This window comes from Emys orbicularis, chromosome 16 (assembly GCF_028017835.1).
Source record: "Emys orbicularis isolate rEmyOrb1 chromosome 16, rEmyOrb1.hap1, whole genome shotgun sequence".
NCBI lineage: Eukaryota > Metazoa > Chordata > Testudines > Emydidae > Emys > Emys orbicularis.
In genome coordinates, this window is record NC_088698.1 from 19,735,464 (window position 1) to 19,754,580 (window position 19,117).

General features: G+C 44.2%; 1 protein-coding gene across 1 annotated transcript in view; it reads left to right on the forward strand.

The window, feature by feature from the left end:
- The window catches only part of GALNT9 (polypeptide N-acetylgalactosaminyltransferase 9), a 219,979-nt gene that overhangs the window by 185,121 nt on the left and 15,741 nt on the right, over positions 1-19,117 (forward strand). The window contains exons 7-9 of the mRNA XM_065417861.1: positions 6,076-6,261; positions 15,774-15,911; positions 18,706-18,801. Coding sequence (XP_065273933.1) covers positions 6,076-6,261; positions 15,774-15,911; positions 18,706-18,801 — 420 coding nt within the window. The remainder of the gene's footprint in view (positions 1-6,075; positions 6,262-15,773; positions 15,912-18,705; positions 18,802-19,117) is intronic.

Below are 19,117 nucleotides of genomic sequence, written 5' to 3' on the forward strand. Positions count from 1 at the left end.
GGCTCATATGAAACTCCCATGCTCACTGGGAGAGGAATTCAGCGAATGGGAAGACGGTTGAAAAGTTAAATTAGTGTTTGTTAAACTAGTGTTAAAGCAGGTTGGAAATTATTATGCATAAAAGGCCTGACCTTGTTTCATGCCAAAGTCTCTTTGGCATCCACAATATGATGCCGAGGTTAATTAGTCCCAGTACGATATACTGATATTTGACCCTAGTGTAAATCTGGCATAAATCATCTGAATAAATGCAACTGAATGTGTGGCCCACACGCTGAGGTTCCCGTACGACAGTGTCCCAAATGCCTATAGGGTGCTTTCTTTAGTACATTGACCGCTGCTAGCAGCAGAATCAGCAGTACCAGCATGTAATTAAATCCTCTGTTTTTAAAGGAATCCCCCGCTTGGTTCTAGGTGAGAAGTGCTTGGAGAAACCTTAAACTTTCAGCCTGATGGGTTGGGCAAAACAAAAACAGTTGGAGCTTTTTTTAAATAAATTTGTGCCTCAGCTTCCAATAAATGTGTGTGCTTCTGTAGAGGCAACGTAAATCCTCAGTGAAGGGTGATTACTTGGAAGCAAATCCATCACAAAGTTGAACACCTGCTCTAATGCCAAGCATTCTGGATACTTCGTCCCCTGCAGTTGCCTTGAGTGAAAGGTTTTAGTAATGCAGGGGTTTGCTTTTTATTTCTTCCTGAACAGTGACACATCTGAGCTGCAGAACTTCAAAGCAGGATACAGATTTCTATTTTTTATTATTATAGTCTTTCTTTCTAGACTGGGTTTTCATACTGCCAACTGTATCCCTGGCTGTGCAGTTACAACTCGTAGGGAAGTGTCAGAGTCCTGGCAAGGGCAGCCAGGACCGAGGGTCAGAACAGGGTCAAACATGAGGCCAAGAATAGTGGAGAAGTTCATAGTCAAGTTCCAGGCTGGGGACAATACCAGGGCTCAGAGTCTGAGTCAGGTTTCAGGATCTGGGTCAGGAGGCAAGGTCCAAATTAAACCATGGTCAAAACCCAGTTCAAGAGCAGAAATCAGGAATGGTCATGGCAGGAGACTACACTGTTGCCTGGACATGCCCTCAAATGCCCCTGAGGTTTATATAGAGTAGGGAGCCAATGAGGCTGCTGCCTGTCAGACCCCTTGAAGTGGGACTTCCTGTGGTCTGTGTCCACAGTGGGACAGGGGTAGTGGAACATGAGCTGGTTACAGCAGTGTGGAGGTGTTTGCTGCCTGGCAGCTCTGCAAATCTGGGTTTGAGACCTGCTGGGCCTGGTAGAAAGGCAGTAGAAGTGGCAAACACACATCCAAGGGCAGACTGACTTTTCTTCTTCTACTATAACTACGCCTGCCAAACTGATGACTCCTGGATAGCCGTGTTGGCAGTACAAAACCATATCCTGAGAGCACTTGTTGGCGCGTGGGTGTAGGAATAATCTCCAATCTCAGCTGCTTTTGAAATGCAGGTGAACTCCTTCCCTCAGTGCTTTTAACACACACACATAAGAGTGGTCATAAAGCATTTGGAATCCACTCTGGTTTTACCTCAGAAAACTAATCATTTCACGCACTACTCAATGGACAAATATTTTCAGAAAGTGGGTCTCCAAGGGCTGAATGGCTGACAATAACATAAGACACATTTCAATTTAAAGAGAATTAGGCCCCTGTAGAGCAATCCTGTAATTTTGTAAACGTTTCTTCAAAATTGGGACACCCTAGTTGCAAATTATTTAGTTGCGTTCTAAATCCCGGCATGTTTTTGAACATTAACACTCACCCAGCAGGGCATGGCAGTATTGGAAATAGCTCTGAGCTGCAGTGTTTGAGAGCATCTAGACATTGTCCTCTTTCTAGGCAATTTAGGAATACAGGATTGGACAAGCATCTAGCTCAGCATCCTGTCTCCAGCACTGGCCAATAGCAGATTTGGTCACTTTTTTTTTTTTCAAGCTTTTTTTTTTTTTTTTTCTTTGACAAAAAATGGCTTTTGAACCAAAATGGACAGTTTTTTGGTTTGGTCAGCATTTTCCAGTGTTTCAATGAGAAACAGAAAACAAAAATATTTTGGTTTTGGTCAAAAGTTTTGGCTTTCAAAAACTGAAATTTTTGTCTAAAACCAATTTTTTAAATCAAAAAGGGTTTTTGAAAACCAAACATTTTGTGGTTTCATTTTTTTTATTGAAACATTTTAAGAATTTTCTCTGGAAATTTTGAAAAATAAAAGAAATGTGTTTGAGATGTCCTGAAAATAATAATAAATAATAATAATAATAAATAATAATTGACCTTTTTTGGCCAACTCTAGCTACTACCAGCTGCTTCAGAGGAAGGTGCAACAAGCAATTATAGAGAAATCTGTCCTAAGGGCAAGTTCCTTCCTAACCTTCAAGAGTTAAAGTTTGCCTTATGCCATGAAGCACGAGGGTTTATATCCCTTCCAAGCTGCCCATTGTGTACTTTATTTTGATTACATAGAACTTCATTGATGCATAGAAACAAATTAAGGATCAAGGAAATCACAACATTGCTTGAGTTTTGCTTAGTAAATGGAAACAAAGTCTGAATGCTGAAATCTCTTTGGTATCTGACATATGATGTCCGGATTAATTAACTACAGGGAGTGTACAGCAAATATTTTCCTATACCCCAGCCTATCTCAGATGTACAGGTATAGTTTATCATTAGCACCATTAAGTTTTTCAGCATAAAGCACAAACAGTATCACTCAGACAGTAATTTGGCACTGATGTGAGTAGTTGTTCTTCTTAATATTTAATATGTCTGTTTATGTTGCAAATAGAAAATTTGATCAGTTTTGTTTATGGCTGCCTGAAGATCAATATTCAAACTGGAAATCAACTGCACTTGGGAAATAAATTGAGTGCCTCTTGGAATTACTTGATAAAGTCTTAAAACATGACACCAGGTGATGCTCACCGGGGCCCAAATGCAGCCTGTGTCCTCCTGGACTTATTTATTATATGCCACCGAGTACGGGGGGTGGGGAGGGTGACTGACGATGGAGACACACTGCCGGGCAGATGAGGCAAGAGTCCCAGAACTAGTCTGGTGGGCCCTGTCCTCCGGCAGATCTCTGGAGACAGGCAGACTTGAGAAGGCTGAGCCTCTTGTCTCTCCTCCTGTGGAATAACAACACTCTCACTCTCATCTTCACAGAACAACCTGGAAAGTCTGAGGTTCCCCTGCTGGTAGATATGACAATGATGAGCCCAGTACAAGAACTTCTATAGAACAGAATAAAAGACACAGCTGTTTCTCATGTATGGGGCAATCCGAGGCATTGTTTCAAGAACAAATGGTTAGCTAAATGCCTTAGTTTGTTCTCATCTCTCTTGTACCTTCCCTGTCCTGCTTGTTCCAGTGCTACAGCTGGGCAGCTCTCAATGTGTGAACCAGGGTGGCTCATTTCAGAATACTTTCCTGTTGTTTTTGTCTGTCTTTTTTTTTTTTTTTTTAACAGCAAAGAGCATTGTGCCACATCTGGGCCATGTTAAATCACATTAGGGGAAAAAAGAGCCAGGTTGGATCTTGTGTTCAGTAGTCTGGAAGAAGATACTCCCTTTGGCATTTCCCATTAAACGAGCAAAGAGCATACGTAGGCTCCTGGTGCTAGAAACATCACTTGGTATTGTGGGTTCTCATCACCTATGAAAACCAGGTCCTACGTGTGTTTAAAATGGGCACCCAAAAATGGAAGTATCCAGAATTAGTGACCAGTCTGGAAAGTGTGGACCTTAAACTCTCTGCATCTCTGGTTCCCCATCTGTGAAATGAGGATATTGATGCTTACTCACCTGAATAAGGCACTTTGAGAGCTCTGTGTGAGAACTGCTGTGTAAGGGCTAAGTCTTATAAGATGTGGGAATGAATATGGGATATTCCTCGTACTCTAGGACATTTTAAGGGGTGTATCCCTCCATAGAGAATTGACCAGAGAGTCTGAGTGGCAGTATCTCAGAACTATCTTGTCTGTTTCATACCTGAAATGTTCCACTTCCTGGCATCGTTGATCACAGCTCACAAAGGATTCTTGTGCCTCATCTTCCACAGATATCTCGTTCCTGTTTAGAGGATGGCAGAAGAGGGGAGACAGGAATGAGATGTAAAGCAATCTGAGTGCTTGCAGATGGGTTAATCGTGCAAATTTGCACTGTCTTGTAAGCAACACACAGCATGTTTGACAGGGCAAGCATTCTGTACCCTGAGGCAATATTTTTCTGGTGCTGTTTTCTTCAAAGCGAGGTGTCCAGGTCCCCTGTGGATTTCATCTGGGGAGAATTCATCACCAGGAAATAACTCCTTGTGTTGAATTTATAGATGAGCTAAACGATTTCTCTTAATGCTGTGCTTTAGCACCTTTTAGTTTCTCATTTTGCCTAAGCATCACTGTTAGAGGGAAATAAATCTGCCACTCAGATAATGTATTTACCCTTGGTATCAAAATATATAAATAAAAATTACAAGGTCATTAACCACAGCAAGAGAAAGAAAAATGTACAATATATTACATGGCTGAATCCCAAGCCGGGTAGGACAAATAACAGTACACTGAAGAGTATTGCGCATTTCCCTTTTTTGGGGGGAGGGGGGTGCACTTTCCTTTCACAGTGGAAGTTCTAGGTGTATATCAGTCCAAATTTATAAGCAGTGTGTTTCAGTGTGTTTCATTTATCAAATGCAAATGTCTGTGGCCAGTGATTTACTGGTCAACAAACAGGAGGGCAATAAATAAATAAATAAATATTAACTAACAACGTATTTAAAAAAAAAAAGCAGCGTCAAGGAACAGGATTTTATCTGCCATTCTCCAAGTAATTTGTTGTCTTTCTGAATATGTGTAGGGTACAAATCCCTTGTCTTTTCATGGAGTCCAACTTGCGTGGAAAATGAGCTGTTATTCTCAGCAATATGAAAGCTATGGACTCTTGCTTATATTTTAAGATCTCTTTTGTTTCCTTAGGGCTGGACTGAGACTTCAGGTGCAGGTTGAGCTGCATAAGCTGCAGCAGCGCTGGGGTAATGCTAGGAGGCATTGTGACTAGAGAGACACCTCTGACACAGCTCCCTCTCTGCTCCCCCCTGGCTTGGTCAAGGGACAGAGGGAATTTACCGCTGGCTTATACTAGCAGCAGATTATGACACTATGTGTATTGCACTGTCCAGGGAGCTGAGTCAATGCTCTGTCCATTCCCCAGTTCTCTTGCCCACGTGCTCCTAGAGCACCTGCTCACTTACACAATGAAACCTAAAGTCTATGCAGTCCAAAAAGTGGTGTAGGAGCAGCCTCACTCTCGCTCCCTTGTGCAGGCTTGTAGTCCAAGGTATGTCTATACAGCAGCTGGGTGATGTAATTCCCGGCACAGGCAGACATACACGGGCTAGCTCTACTCAAGCCAGAACCTAAAAGGGACCATGTGGCCATGGTAGCCTTACGTACCCAGGGGGTTGGGCAGGATTGTTCTCGGGCACATTTTAAAAAGGAAGACTATCCTGACTTTCAAAATCCAAGCATGTGTTCCGTACAGTGGGACGTTAAATGTGGTGTGCCCCTTGTTTTCTGTTTACATTTCTCATGCACATAATTCCTTTCCTAACTGAGGGGCAATCTCCAGTGCTGAATGCCCCATCTGATACGTTCCATGCCCACTGCACAGGCATCACATGGCTTCTTTCAGACATGGGCATACCTGAGCTATTAGCAGTTAATTAGTTTATATGGAAATTGGTGCAGGAAATAAGCCCCAGCGTACACAAGCACACAGCCCATGAAATGGAATATGACAGCCGCAGTTAGAGCCTCAGCTACCTTCAGTGGACCTGTGTCAGTTTACACCACCTAAATCCAGTCCCTAACATCCAGGTGTTAGGGTTTCTCATGCAACTGCTCCTTTGCCTAAGGGCTCAAAGAGCAGTGACTCTATCTCAAGTCATCAGAGGCTGACGTATCACCCGCTGTACAATATCTTACCATAGATAGGCATAGCAACCTGTTTTCCAGGGAAATGTTCTTGTTTCATGGTTTGTTTTATCCTCCAACTCTCTCACAGGTCTGGCAGTGCGGGGGAAGCATGGAAGTGTTACCTTGCTCGAGAGTTGCCCACATTGAACGCACAAAGAAACCTTACAACAATGACATCGATTACTATGCAAAGCGCAATGCCCTGCGGGCTGCTGAGGTCTGGATGGATGACTTCAAGTCACATGTTTACATGGCATGGAACATCCCAATGACAGTAAGTGGAGAACACGCTATAACCTGAGTAAATGGAGGCAGAGAACTATGGATATCTGATCTGAATTACCTCTGTCTGTGCTGGGTGATACTACTAACCGAGGGTGGGAGGAAGAGCACTTTCATAGCAGCAAATATTCAAAACAAAGAACTCGGCCATCTTAATTTGTTTCCCCAGAATAAGTTCAGTTGCACACTGATGAGCAGTGATCCACCTTTATGACCTAATCCTAACACAATGAACTGGGCTTATTTGATTCCTGGGAGGAAGTCATTCATTTATGAGGTCATTCATCTTTGAGATACTCAAATATTACACAGATAAGCACCCTGAAATGTCTACAAATAAATGTCATGGTGCGTGATACAAATAAACACGCTGAGCCTGATTCCCCACTCCGTTTACACCAGTTTATGCTGGGGTGATTCAGTGGAGCTCACCAGTATAAAACGGGTGTAATGGATGGGAGAATCAGGCCCAAACGGTCTAGCTTTGTAGTTTGGTGTTTGGTCACGATAGTGTAGGCACATTCTATCTCTTGCTATGTGTATATGTAGCACCTAGCTAGGGAGACCAGATAGCAAGTATAAAAAATTGGGAAGAGGGTGGAGGGTATTAGGTGCCTATATAAGAAAAATCCCCCAAAATCGGGACATCTGGTCACCCTACACCTAGCACAACAGGGTCCTGATCTTGGTGTGGGAATGACGTAAAAATGTGCATCAATAAACATTTTCCTTTAAACCCACTGTGGCCAGGTTTGCATCCCTTTGAAAGGGCTCTTAGATTTCTGATGGGAAGAGAAAAAAGAAACTGCTAAATTTGTTTGCTTGATGGTTTCCACAAATGAATGCTGAGAGTAAAAAATAAAAAAGACATTTAAATAAACATTTATGCCAAAATATGATTTTCTTAAATTTCATAGAATCATAGAATCATACAATATCAGGGTTGGATGGGACCTCAGGAGGTCATCCAGTCCAACCCCCTGCTCAAAGCAGGACCAATTCCCAACTAAATCATTCCAGCCAGGGCTTTGTCAAGCCGGGCCTTAAAAACCTCCAAGGAAGGAGACTCCACCACCTCCCTAGGTAACGCATTCCAGTGCTTCACCACCCTCCTAGTGAAATAGTGTTTCCTAATATCCAACCTAGACCTCCCCCACTGCAACTTGAGACTTTTGCTCCTTGTTCTGTCATCTGCCACCATTGAGAACAGCCGAGTTCCATCCTCTTTGGAACCCCCCTTCAGGTAGTTGAAGGCTGCTATCAAATCCCCCCTCATTCTTCTCTTCTGGAGACTAAACAATCCCAGTTCCCTCAGCCTCTCCTCATAAGTCATGCGCTCCAGACCCCTAATCATTTTTGTTGCCCTCCGCTGGACTCTTTCCAATTTTTCCACATCCTTCTTGTAGTGTGGGGCCCAAAACTGGACACAGTACTCCAGATGAGGCCTCACCAATGTCGAATAAAGGGGAACGATCACGTCCCTCGATCTGCTGGCAATGCCCCTACTTATACAGCCCAAAATGCCGTTAGCCTTCTTGGCAACAAGAGCACACTGTTGACTCATATCCAGCTTCTCGTCCACTGTGACCCCTAGGTCCTTTTCTGCAGAACTGCTACCTAGCCATTCGGTCCCTAGTCTGTAGCAGTGCATGGGATTCTTCCATCCTAAGTGCAGGACTCTGCACTTGTCCTTGTTGAACCTCATCAGGTTTCTTTTGGCCCAATCCTCTAATTTGTCTAGGTCCCTTTGTATCCGATCCCTACCCTCTAGTGTATCTACCACGCCTCCTAGTTTAGTGTCATCGGCAAACTTGCTGAGAGTGCAGTCCACACCATCCTCCAGATCATTAATAAAGATATTAAACAAAACCGGCCCCAGGACCGACCCTTGGGGCACTCCGCTTGAAACTGGCTGCCAACTACACATGGAGCCATTGATCACTACCCGTTGAGCCCGACGATCTAGCCAGCTTTCTATCCACCTTACAGTCCATTCATCCAGCCCATACTTCTTTAACTTGGCAGCAAGAATACTGTGGGAGACCGTATCAAAAGCTTTGCTAAAGTCAAGGAATAACACATCCACTGCTTTCCCCTCATCCACAGAGCCAGTTATCTCATCATAGAAGGCAATTAGGTTAGTCAGGCACGACTTCCCCTTGGTGAATCCATGCTGACTGTTCCTGATCACTTTCCTCTCCTCTAAGTGTTTCATAATTGATTCCTTGAGGACCTGCTCCATGATTTTTCCAGGGACTGAGGTGAGGCTGACTGGCCTGTAGTTCCCCGGATCCTCCTTCTTCCCTTTTTTAAAGATGGGCACTACATTAGCCTTTTTCCAGTCATTCGGGACCTCCCCCGATCGCCATGAGTTTTCAAAAATAATGGCTAATGGCTCTGCAATCTCATCCGCCAACTCCTTTAGCACCCTCGGATGCAGCGCATCCGGCCCCATGGACTTGTGCACGTCCAGTTTTTCTAAATAGTCCCGAACCACTTCTTTCTCCACAGAGGGCTGGTCACCTTCTCCCCATATTGTGCTGCCCAGTGCAGCAGTCTGGGAGCTGACCTTGTTTGTGAAGACAGAGGCAAAAAAATCATTGAGTACATTAGCTTTTTCCACATCCTCGGTCACTAGGTTGCCTCCCTCATTCAGTAAGGGGCCCACACTTTCCTTGACTTTCTTCTTGTTGCTAACATACCTGAAGAAACCCTTCTTGTTACTCTTAACATCTCTTGCTAGCTGCAACTCCAAGTGTGATTTGGCCTTCCTGATTTCACTCCTGCATGCCTGAGCAATATTTTTATACTCCTCCCTGGTCATTTGTCCAATCTTCCACTTCTTGTAAGCTTCTTTTTTGCGTTTAAGATCAGCAAGGATTTCACTGTTTAGCCAAGCTGGTCGCCTGCCATATTTACTATTCTTTCTACACATCGGGATGGTTTGTTCCTGCAACCGCAATAAGGATTCTTTAAAATACAGCCAGCTCTCCTGGACCCCTTTGCCCTTCATGTTATTCTCCCAGGGGATCCTGCCCATCTGTTCCCTGAGGGAGTCAAAGTCTGCTTTTCTGAAGTCCAGGGTCCGTATTCTGCTGCTCTCCTTTCTTCCTTGTGTCAGGATCCTGAACTCGACCATCTCATGGTCACTGCCTCCCAGGTTCCCATCCACTTTTGCTTCCCCTACTAATTCTTCCCTGTTTATGAACAGCAGGTCAAGAAAAGCTCTGCCCCTAGTTGGTTCCTCCAGCACTTGCACCAGGAAATTGTCCCCTACACTTTCCAAAAACTTCCTGGATTGTCTGTGCACCGCTGTATTGCTCTCCCAGCAGATATCAGGGTGATTAAAGTCTCCCATGAGAACCAGGGCCTGCGATCTAGCAACTTCTGCTAGTTGCCAGAAGAAAGCCTCGTCCACCTCATCCCCCTGGTCTGGTGGTCTATAGCAGACTCCGACCACGACATCACCCTTGTTGCTCACACTTCTCAACTTTATCCAGAGACACTCAGGTTTTTCTGCAGTTTCATACCGGAGCTCTGAGCAGTCATACTCCTCTCTTACATACAACGCAACTCCCCCACCTTTTCTGCCCTGCCTGTCCTTCCTGAACAGTTTATATCCATCCATGATAGTACTCCAGTCATGTGAGTTATCCCACCAAGTCTCTGTTATTCCAATCACATCATAGTTCCCTGACTGTGCCAGGACTTCCAGTTCTCCCTGCTTGTTTCCCAGGCTTCTTGCATTTGTGTATAGGCACTTAAGATAACTCACTGATCGTCCCTCTTTCTCAGTATGAGACAGGAGTCCTCCCCTCTTGCGCTCTCCTGCTTGTGCTTCCTCCCAGGATCCCATTTCCCCACTTACCTCAGGGCTTTGGTCTCCTTCCCCCGGTGAACCTAGTTTAAAGCCCTCCTCACTAGGTTAGCCAGCCTGCTGGCGAAGATGCTCTTCCCTCTCTTCGTTAGGTGGAGCCCGTCCCTGCCCAGCACTCCTCCTTCTTGGAACACCATCCCATGGTCGAAGAATCCAAAGCCTTCTCTCCGACACCACCTGCGTAGCCATTCGTTGACTTCCACGATTCGACGGTCTCTACCCAGGCCTTTTCCTTGCACAGGGAGGATGGACGAGAACACCACTTGCGCCTCAAACTCCTTTATCCTTCTTCCCAGAGCCACGTAGTCTGCAGTGATCCGCTCAAGGTCATTCTTGGCAGTATCATTGGTGCCCACGTGGAGAAGCAGGAAGGGGTAGCGATCCGAGGGCTTGATGAGTCTCGGCAGTCTCTCCGTCACATCGTGTATCCTAGCTCCTGGCAAGCAGCAGACCTCTCGGTTTTCCCGGTCGGGGTGGCAGATAGATGACTCAGTCCCCCTGAGGAGGGAGTCCCCGACCACCACCACCCTCCTCCTCCTCTTGGGAGTGGTGGTCGTGGAACCCCCATCCCTAGGACAGTGCATCTTTTGCCTTCCAATCGGTGGAGTCTCCTTCTGCTCCCTTCCCTCAGATGGGTCATCTACTCCACTCTCCGCATTAGTACCTGTAGAGAGAACATGGAAACGATTGCTCACCTGTATCTCCATTGCTGGTACATGGACGCTCCTCTTTCTCCTTCTGGAGGTCACATGCTGCCAAACTTCTTCATCATCCGTCTGTCCCTGCTGCGCCTGCTCTGAATCTTCAGAACATTGTGGCCATAGAAGCATCTCCTGATGTCTGTCCAGGAAATCTTCATTTTCCCTTATGCAACGCAGAGTCGATACTAGTTTCTCCAGACCTCGAACCTTCTCTTCCAATATGGAGACCAGCTTGCACTTTGTACAGACAAAGTCGCTTCTGTCCTGTGGAAGAAAGACAAACATGGCACAACCTGTGCAGGTTACAACAGCTGATCGCTCACCTTCCATATCACCTTCCTCTTAAGAGCTTCCTCAGCTGTTGCAAGAACTACTCAGAGAAACCTGCAGATGAAAGCCTCAGTGAGCTCCTCTCGGACAGCTCCCAGGCAAACTCCCTCTGTTAGCCTCTGCTGTTCGCTGCTCAGCTGGTTCGCTGCTGACTGCCCTTATATACCAGTCAGGCCCACTCAAGGCCCACCTGGAACAAAGCACTCCGAATTCACACTTTTCAAACAAACAAGCAAGCAATCAAGCACAGGGTCAAACTGACAAACTGTCCCAGCAACAGACACTCAGATACTCACCAACACAGCCCCCCTAATGCAGCACTTAGCGTACCTCCTCTCGGACAGCTCCCAGGCAAACTCCCTCTGTTAGCCTCTGCTGTTCGCCGCTCAGCTGGTTCGCTGCTGAGGGATTTCTCAGGGATTACCTTCTGATGCTGTTTTCTGCACTGAAAACATAAAGCAGTGCTTTGAAAAAAACAGACACATCTATATTGGAAGACATAAAACCAGCAAGAAGCATGGTACATTAAAACTTACTTTCCATAAAAGAAAATGATTGATAAAATATAGATCGTAAAAATAACCCCATTAGTTCTTGAAAAAAGTTAGGATGCTGCTGTTTCACAGCTCTATTGCACTGGGGCATTAAACTGAGAAATAAAACATACTGTGCTCTCATTAGCTATAGGACTAGATCATCTGGGTGTTAGAGGAGTAAGAACCTCCCCGCTCAATCAACAAGAACCATCTACCCTACTCATCTCCATATTAAGCATTGTGTGTGTTGTACCAACACCACCAGCCAATAATCTATACACTATATGACCACAGCTTACATAGAACAGACACAACGGTACAGGGAGCTGCAAAGCATGTCTGCTTGTCATACTAAGCTTCGCTTTCAATTGAAATGACATAGTGAATGAGATGATGGGTCACCTAATTGTAGAATAGTGAGTGCTCTTTGCCAGTGAAATTATGGCATTAGGGTAGGCGTTAGCAATGCTACTATCAGCCTACAGCATCCCATTGTAATTCACACCATCCTTTCTGTACTTGATTGCTGTTTCAAGCCACTGAGAGTCTATGAATGGCTTGCATTCTGGCTAGAGGATGGTTGATTGATACACAAAAGCAAAACAATGCTCCTATGAACCGGCAAACTTCTTTAACAAGTCAAGAAAACAGTGCGTCAATGCACCAAAGATTTGGTTATACCCTTTCTTGTAATCCTTTCCCTACCAACTTTAGTGATCCAGAAATCCTATGTCTAGCAATTAACCTTCTTCACTCTGAATGATGTGCAATATCAACTACATATGAAAGATACTCTCCTTCAGTGTAGCCAGAAATAATACACGATTCGTCTTCACATTCCTTTGAATGGATGCCATGTACAGAACTTTGCATCAGCAAGCAGCAGTACACCCAGCAAACTCTTTATGAGACAAATAGAAAAGACTGTTCATTACTAAAGTTGTATTCTCTCCAGAAAACTATCTAGTGGGGATACTAATAAAGCTCAAGCTAAGATATGCTGCTGAATTGTAACCCAGTATTCAATATTGTCTGTAAAGCACATAGGGATCTTTCTGAAGGAAATATATAAGGTGCATACAGGGGCGGCTCTAGACACCAGCAAAGCAAGCACGTGCTTGGGGCAGCCCATTTGCAGGGGCGGCAGGGATCCAGCGTGGGAGCTGAGAACCAACAGGGGGCCCTGGGAGCTGTAGTTCCTTGGTTAGCTCCCTGCCTATAGAGCCAGCCCTGGAGCAGGGAAAGAACTACATTTCCCAGCATTCCCTTGGCCACTACCAACAGGAAAGAGGGGGAGGGAGGGAGGTAGCTGAGACCTCATGCTGCAGCCTGCTATGAATGGAGAGCTGCACTGTGAAGGGTAGGGATACCATATTTTAACATTCAAAAATAGGACACTCCACAGGGAGAGAGGGTAGCCTTACCCTGCCACCATCCACCCCCTCCGACTGCCCCCCACAGAAACCCCAACCCATCTAACCCCCCCTTCTCCCAGCCCCTGACTGCCCCCCGGAACCTCCGCCCCAGCCCCCTTATCGTGCCACTCAGACCGGCATGTCTGGCTCTGCGCAGCGCCAGACACGCTGCTGCATACACGCTGCCGTGCTCCCCCGCAGAGCCACAGCTCCCTTTCCCCCACTCCCCCCCCCCAGCACCTGTCTTCCAGATTTGAACACCTCAAAATTCAGGAGTGCTCAAGCTCAGTTTGGGCAGCTGTTACTTCATTTCTCCCAAATCAAATATACTGATCCACTGTAACTTGCTGTAGAAAATTGAGCAAGAAATGCTTCCCAGTGGTTATTAGGACTGGAATTGCTATTTTCAACAGCCATTGCCTTTTTGTTTGTTTGTTTAAAAGGAAGACAGTGATATTGCATTGGCAAATTCCCCATAGAAAGAAAGTGGAAGAAAAGAATAATAAAGGCACCTCAACTTTTCCTCATTTATGTAGGACAGTCTTATAATATGCATCCAGATATCCTCCAATCACACAAGCTGAAAATTGTTCCACTTTACTGCAGTTCTGTAACCATATGGGAACCAATCCTGTCTGTGTTCTGTGCACATCTAAAATTCCTGCTGAATGACCTGCCGTGGGAGTGAGTTACCAGTGACCCAGGGCTGCGGCGGAAGGAGGGTGCAGATGGGGGAGGGGGGGAGAGAGCCCAGGGCTGGGGCGGCAGGAGGTGTGTGTGGGGGGGAATGAGGGAGCCCAGAGCTGGGGCGGCAGGGGGTGTGGGTGGGTGGGGAGAGCCCAGGGCTGGGGCAGCAGGGGGGTGCGGCGAGGAACCCAGGGCTGGGATGGGGGGCAGCCAAAAATTTTTTTGCTTGGGGCAGCAAAAAACCTAGAGCCGGCCCTGGGTGCATACAATTAGAGCAGTGCAAAACTCCTCGGCTTCAGTTCACTGGGGTTCATCTAAACATTGGGACAGATCCTTGGATGGTGTAAGTCAGTGTAGCTCTGTTGAAGACCTGCTTGCTGTCAATGGAGCTATGCTGATTTACACTAACTGAAGATCTGGCTCTGTTTTTGGATCACATGAGTTGATGCTTCAACCTGAATATTTTTTTTAAATGTTGTGTTCAAAGGTATGCAAAATCTCAAAGCAAAGTTCTATCACAGGTGCTGGGTTTCATCACGTGTTACGTCTAAACTCCACAAATCAACTCTGATTCATATGAAACTGGAGAAAGGCCTACTCAAAAGTTTAGTGAAATGTAATGAACCTTTTACCAGGCCTGATCTGAGTTTTGGGGGGGCTTAATCCTAATCCCATCCCACTGATTTAACTCTGTAGAAATCAGTTACTGGATTTATACCAGTGTAAAACTGGTATAATTTAGGGCAGTGGTTCTCAACCTATTTACCATTGTGGGCCGCATCCAATACTACCTGTATGACCCTGAGGCTGTCACATGGGCCGCAGCTCTGTGCTGATTGGGCCGCAAGCAGCCTGCGGGCCGCAGGTTGAGAACCACTGATTTAGGGTATGTCTACATTGCAATGTAAGCCCAGGATTTGAACTCAAGCTCAAGCCTAACACTCCTTCCTTCTATACACAAATTGCACTAACCTAGGGCTTGGAACCAGGGTCCCAGAACCCCAGGGGGGTGGAGGGTCCGAGCCTGAGTCAAACTGGGACCCGGGTTTCAAGCCCTGTTGCTTTACAGTGTGGCTGCAGCCCCACTGGACTCATGCTCTGGGAGTCCACCACGAAGTATTCCACAATTCCACGAGCTGACTTCCTTTGTCCTCTGGACAGTCAGCTTGGGCAGACAGTCAAGTTTTCCCACACTGCAACACGAACAATGGGCTAGAGCGGACACATTTTGGGATGGTGGTTGGACTCAGGCCTGCATAATGCAATGTAGATTCTGGAGCCACAGGTTGGGACCCAGGGTTCTGCAATTCCTAACCTGTGGTTACAAATGAGTGTAGATGCTTAAGCCCTAGCTTAACAAACCCAGGGTCTGCTAACTCGAGTTCTACTAACACTGGGCTTACATTGCAGTGAAGACGTACCCATAGGGTGTGTCTGCACGGCAGCCAGGGGTGTGATTTGCAGCTCATGTAGATGTACCCAGGTTAGCTTTAATATAGCAGTGAGGATGCGGTGGCATGGACTGCCACACCCTCATTGCTATTTTCAGCGAGTTAGCATGGGTACGTCTACACAAGCTGCGTTTCACACTCCCAGCTGCAATGTAGACGTACCCTTAAATCAGAATTAGGCCCTGAGTTTGTAACAAAATCTGTAACCAGGGCAATTACATTAAAGTTTCATTGCAAACATTTAGCACAGCTCTATGTGCCAATAATCTCAGTTTTTTAAATGTTGTTTTTACTTTGTTTTTTGTTTGTTTCTTTGTTCGTTTTTCTTCTTTTTCCATTACTATTTATTGTCTGTTGTCCTGGCCAGCTGTCCAATAAGTAGCTACTTACAAAGGAAAGGGGGAAATGTAGCTTGCAAACAAACTAAACTCCAGGTTGGTTTCAAGTAAAGAAAACAACTGTCAAGTCGATATGATGGGATTTCTCTGCTATATTCCTGCTTTGCAGAACCCAGGAGTTGACTTCGGAGATGTTTCAGAAAGAATAGCTCTACGACAGCGACTGCAGTGCCGGAGTTTTAAGTGGTACCTGGAGAACGTCTATCCTGAAATGAGGGTTTACAACAATACAATCACTTATGGAGAGGTGCTGTATGACTTTGCAAATACATCATAACTGCATTAGAGCTTTCCTTTCATCTTAGTTTGTGGGCATCAGATGACACAGTACAATTTAAAATCGCCTTGACAGCAGGAACACAAACTTTCCCATACCTCTTTAATCCAATCTATAAAGTGTAGGCTATAAGCAATGTTACCCTTCCCATTGGAGTGCATCAGATTAAATCACTGTCATGAACAATGAGACGCACCTTCCTGGTTTTTCTTTTGGTATACCTCGATAATGTAAATCCAAGGCAATTTGTCCCAAATGGGCCCATCATAAACAACAAAAACAAAAAGTCTGCAATCAAGGCACCTGAGCCAGTTAATCTAAGTTAATTGGAGCAAGTGGGGGTGGCATGGGCACTGGATCCTCTAAGAAAGGGGTCTCTCTTTGGACCACACTAACATCTTGCAATGGAATACATTGACTTTGCCCATTGAGTTTTGAAAATCCTGCTGGCTGGAGGAAAACTGAGACCCTTGTGAGAGCATGAGTGGAGGCTACAGTTGGGTGTGTCTTATGCTCAACACATGAGACTCAAAGTAGATAAAAACGTCACTGTTGGTTTGCAATTAGCTTCTGCTTTTCTTCCTCTTCCCACTTTCACCCACAGACTAGTGCTGAATAAGATCTTGCAAAATCTAACCTAATTTTTATAGACAGATATATTTAAAGATCAGCCCAAACAAAACTCCTGGCTCCAGACACATCAGAATTTTAGAGAGGCTTTGATCCATGCGCATACTTTGTGGCTGACTTCTTTGATTTACAGTGGCCAATCCAAAAACCAAGATCCAAAACTCCTTGATAATTAGGAAAGCTTGGATGTGCATCTGTGGCTCACACTCACCTGTACAGCTTTTGTTGTTGTTTGTTTTAATAAATATATAAATAGATAATAGCATAATCTCCTATTTAAAAAAAGACTGATATGACTGATATGCCTTAAAATTATGCAAAGTTCTAATAACTTCATTGTCATGCAATTTGTAAAAAAAATCTGAAATTGCCTACTGAAGGTAAATTCAAATCCTAAGGCAATGAGTTTTCATATGGTCATTCTTCTTTCCTGTGCCATTTGATTGAGCTCATATATAAATAGGTCATTCACTTTAGATATTGATGCAAAGTGCACGTTTTATTGGGTAATATCACTTTGCATCTTAATATAACAGTCCCTGGCACTAAATGAGAAAAGACATTTAGTAAATTCAACCTAAGCTATTAGTAACCGTCAGGTCCAAGAAGGTTGTTAACTGGGAAGTGCATTGGCACTATCAAGTGATGCCTATTATCTTAGTTATTAAAATGTATCGAGATAAAGAGTCAAAGCCAGATATTTAGCAGATGTAAATTGGCATAGTTCCTCTGGAGTCTTGTGTCTGTGTTGCAATGTACTGTAGGTGACACTAACGATGACTTGTTATTAAAAATCTTCCCTTCTGGTTATTTTCTTGGAGAAAGAGAGGTCACTGTAGTCTCTGGACTCTAGCGAGTTTAGGGAAAATAAATATATTGAGAGGATGGACACAACAGTAAAAATATATTTCTTATTGACACAATTCACAATCTTTAAGGCCCAGTCATAAAGCTGTCCATCTTCTTTAGCCCGTGTAGTACCTTAGTCATAAAATAATCCTACTGAAGCTTAACCATTGGTATATCTTAATTCCCTCACCAAATTGCCTGTTATGTTTCATGTAGTATATGTAGTAATCAGTATTTATTGAGTTTCTGGTATTTTATGTGTGATGTTTTATTATACCTGTGCAGTAATTACACAGTCATTTGTATAACATCTGGATGCCTGAAAATTTGCTCACCCTCTGAACTAAACCTGACCTGTTGATGGTTTCAAGATGTTCAGTTAAGTGATTCCTTTGTAAAATCAGAATAGGTGTTTGTCACATATTCATGTTCATCTGCACGCCCTGGTTCCAGGCAATTCCAAAATATAAGAGAAGCTGCTTGTGTGATATTTCTAGCCTGACTAGGAAGGAAGAAACACCTGAAATCCCACCATATTTTCATCCTGATTTTTCAAACTGATAAAGCCCATATAGTCTGGGAAAGTATCTGAACTTCTGGTTTAGTTGATGACCTGCACCTAACCTTTGAACCTTTAGAAATCTCCCAGTACTATTTATTATTATTGTGTTGTCTCATGACAATACACCAAACACAATACATTACTCCCATACTATATATGTTCCTACTTCAACTAAGGTTCATTATATATACTTTTGCTTTATATACACCCTGCAATAACATATAAAGTGCTCTACTATCAGAAACACCCTGGTGTAGTTAGTCGTGTTTTCAGCATAGAGAACTAAATTCTCCCCTTATTTACTCCAGTGTAAATCTACTGAAATCAACATAATTAATCTAGATTTACACAAGCATAATTTGGAGCAAGATTTGGCCTGTGGCTTTTACAGTGAATTTTAGTGGTTTATGATCTTTGTGCAATTACTTGAAATACAGATCTGGTCCAAGTTGATAGTTTGGCAAGATTGTAGCACATTTTGATAATGCAGCTGTGTTTATTCATATAGGAAATTCACTGTCAAAGTCTCTACGAGTGTCCTAGGAAAGGATTAATGGAGTGTCACTGCTGGTGAATGAGAGTGTTTTCCTTCCTCAAAGAAATGTTGAACGTCTTCATATACTCTTTGCTTTGATAATTGCAAAGCGACAAAGTTTCAATCAACTGGGCTTGTATTATGGATAGCGGTGCCTAAAGCAATTGGTTTTTCTGCTCTCATTGTAGGTACGTAACAGCAAAGCTAGTGGCTACTGTTTAGACCAGGGAGCAGAAGATGATGACAAAGCGATCCTCTACCCATGCCATGGAATGTCCTCCCAGGTAAATTGACTAAAATTCTTGTTACCATTAAGTGGTGGAAAGCCTTAGACCTAAACAAAGAAACTTTCAAAGGAAACAAAAAGTGATTTGATGGATTTTGGCAAAATTTGGGCTTTTGGTGCCTACTAGTTTATCCTTTGAATAACTGAGGATCTTTTTTCTGGGGCAGCATTGATCAAATGAAAGCTGAAAGAGCAAAGCCACGTCTATACACAGAACATGCATTGGGTTAATTAAAAGTGGTTTAAAAACTGACTTGGAGCAATTCCTTAGAGTAATTGGAGCAAATCCTTGCTTCAGACAAGCTAAACTGATG